Genomic DNA, 1,727 nt, shown 5'->3' with positions numbered 1-1,727 from the left:
CACACACACACACACACACACACACACACACACACACACACACGCACACACACATTAAAGTGCCTGTGACATGCAGATGCTTCAATTACAAAAAAAAAAAAAATCAAAGAAAACTTCAACATATGTAAGAAACTTGGCATAATCCACACAATTTTATCCATTTTATCACAAAACTGGCATATTTCCTTTTGATTTTGCCTCAGCCAAAATGAAACAGGAAGTGACATCACAGGGGAACACTTTAAGAAAAAAAAACTTCCTCGTCTTTGTTTTTTGGGACAATATTATTTTCACTTTGACTCTTCTTCATCTCTGATAAAAACTCCAAATCTAAATCTAAAAACACATCAGATTATTCTCCACAGTCTGTGTTATTACCTGTTGTAGCGATGCTCTGTTCACATGCAGACATTCCCCTTTGACATCACTTCCTGTTTCTTCACATACAAATATCTCGAGAACCGTTAGTCTCAGCAGCGTGCTTTTTTTAGCATTATGTTATCAGTGTTCACTTTTAAAAAAATGCATTCATATTTATTACAAAAATTTGATGTCACAGGCACTTTAACCTTCCTAGTGCGTCTGTATCAGCTGTTTGTGTTTGTGTAGTTTCCTGCAGGAGTGCGTTTCCACCACRCAGAGGTTAAAGCAGTACATGGAGGAGCTGAACGGCGTGTTGATCACGGTACAACAAGGGAACGTTTTTATTGATTTTGTTTTGCCAGGAAAATACGCTGATGACAGTCTTTTTTTCCAACTATTAGTGTTGATACAGTGAAGTCATAATAGTGCAGTATACTGAAAATTGTAATGCAAGGGAAGGTAAACTCCCTACTTGTAAAATAACCCATTTTTTTGCTTTATCTAATAGTAAGTGAGTTACTTTATGCAAATTTGCCATTAAAATGTTTATTTTTTATTTCATGCAAATTTAATGAAGATGTTAGTGTTAAAATGATTGCAAAGTGTAATAAGAAACCTATTTAGCTTGTTAGCACAACATAAATATCCACTGTTATGCTGATGACATTGATATTTGTACGTGAAGTCATCAGAAAAAAAAATAGCTGCAATAAACGCCAAAATCCAAAGCAGTGTTTCCCAGATTTGTCCACCCCTGACCCACAAACTAACAGTTGCAGAATCTGTGTGAAGGGTTTTATTTATGGAAGCATATTATTCAGAGGCTGACAGGTGAGTTGCTGTGTGCAGGTRAAGCAGCGTCAGGAGGAGGAGAAGCGACAGCTGTGTTCCCTCAGAGATCAGCTGAGGCCGGTCGTCCACACAGAGCAGGTCGGAGACACGAACGCTGAGGCCGATTAGCTTTTTGTGTCTCGGTTCAGCAGGTAAATAATGTGTTTGTGTTTGTGCAGGACTCCTTACCGAAGCAGGTGTACAGTATGCATCAGCTGCTGGGGGATAAACAGTATGGAACAGAGAGAGCAGGGTTCCTCTACAAGAAGAGCGATGGGTAAATGCAGACACGAACTCACAAAATTAGGAAMTAATTTGCAATTTATATACTTTTGTTAATTTTTCCAATATATGCTGACAAAAAACTGCAGCTCTCTGAATTATTTTACCAATAAAAGTACAAAAAATGCAAAGAGCTTGAGCTCTGATAATTTTGACGTGTGAGGTACTTCATGGCAGCAGAGCAGTCAGTGTCTTACCTGCAGCAGAGAGCAGTCAGGGTGCTTATATGCTTTGTATATACTGTGTATATA

The 1,727-nt window shown here is 38.2% G+C and overlaps 1 protein-coding gene across 1 annotated transcript in view; it reads left to right on the top strand.

The window, feature by feature from the left end:
* Positions 1 to 609: 609 nt before the first annotated feature.
* unm_sa1614 (un-named sa1614) overlaps positions 610 to 1,727 on the top strand; it is a gene marked incomplete at its 5' end in the record, with an annotated part of 14,566 nt that continues 13,448 nt past the window's right edge. Inside the window, 3 exon segments of the mRNA XM_014016046.1 lie at positions 610 to 685; positions 1,213 to 1,293; positions 1,374 to 1,471. Of these exon segments, the coding sequence (XP_013871500.1) occupies positions 610 to 685; positions 1,213 to 1,293; positions 1,374 to 1,471 (255 nt within the window).

The sequence above is a fragment of the Austrofundulus limnaeus genome, unplaced genomic scaffold (assembly GCF_001266775.1).
Source record: "Austrofundulus limnaeus strain Quisiro unplaced genomic scaffold, Austrofundulus_limnaeus-1.0 Scaffold137, whole genome shotgun sequence".
In the NCBI taxonomy this organism is placed as follows: domain Eukaryota; kingdom Metazoa; phylum Chordata; class Actinopteri; order Cyprinodontiformes; family Rivulidae; genus Austrofundulus; species Austrofundulus limnaeus.
The sequence above is the reverse complement of the archived record's forward strand: the minus strand, read 5'-3'. Positions and strand labels throughout refer to the sequence as shown.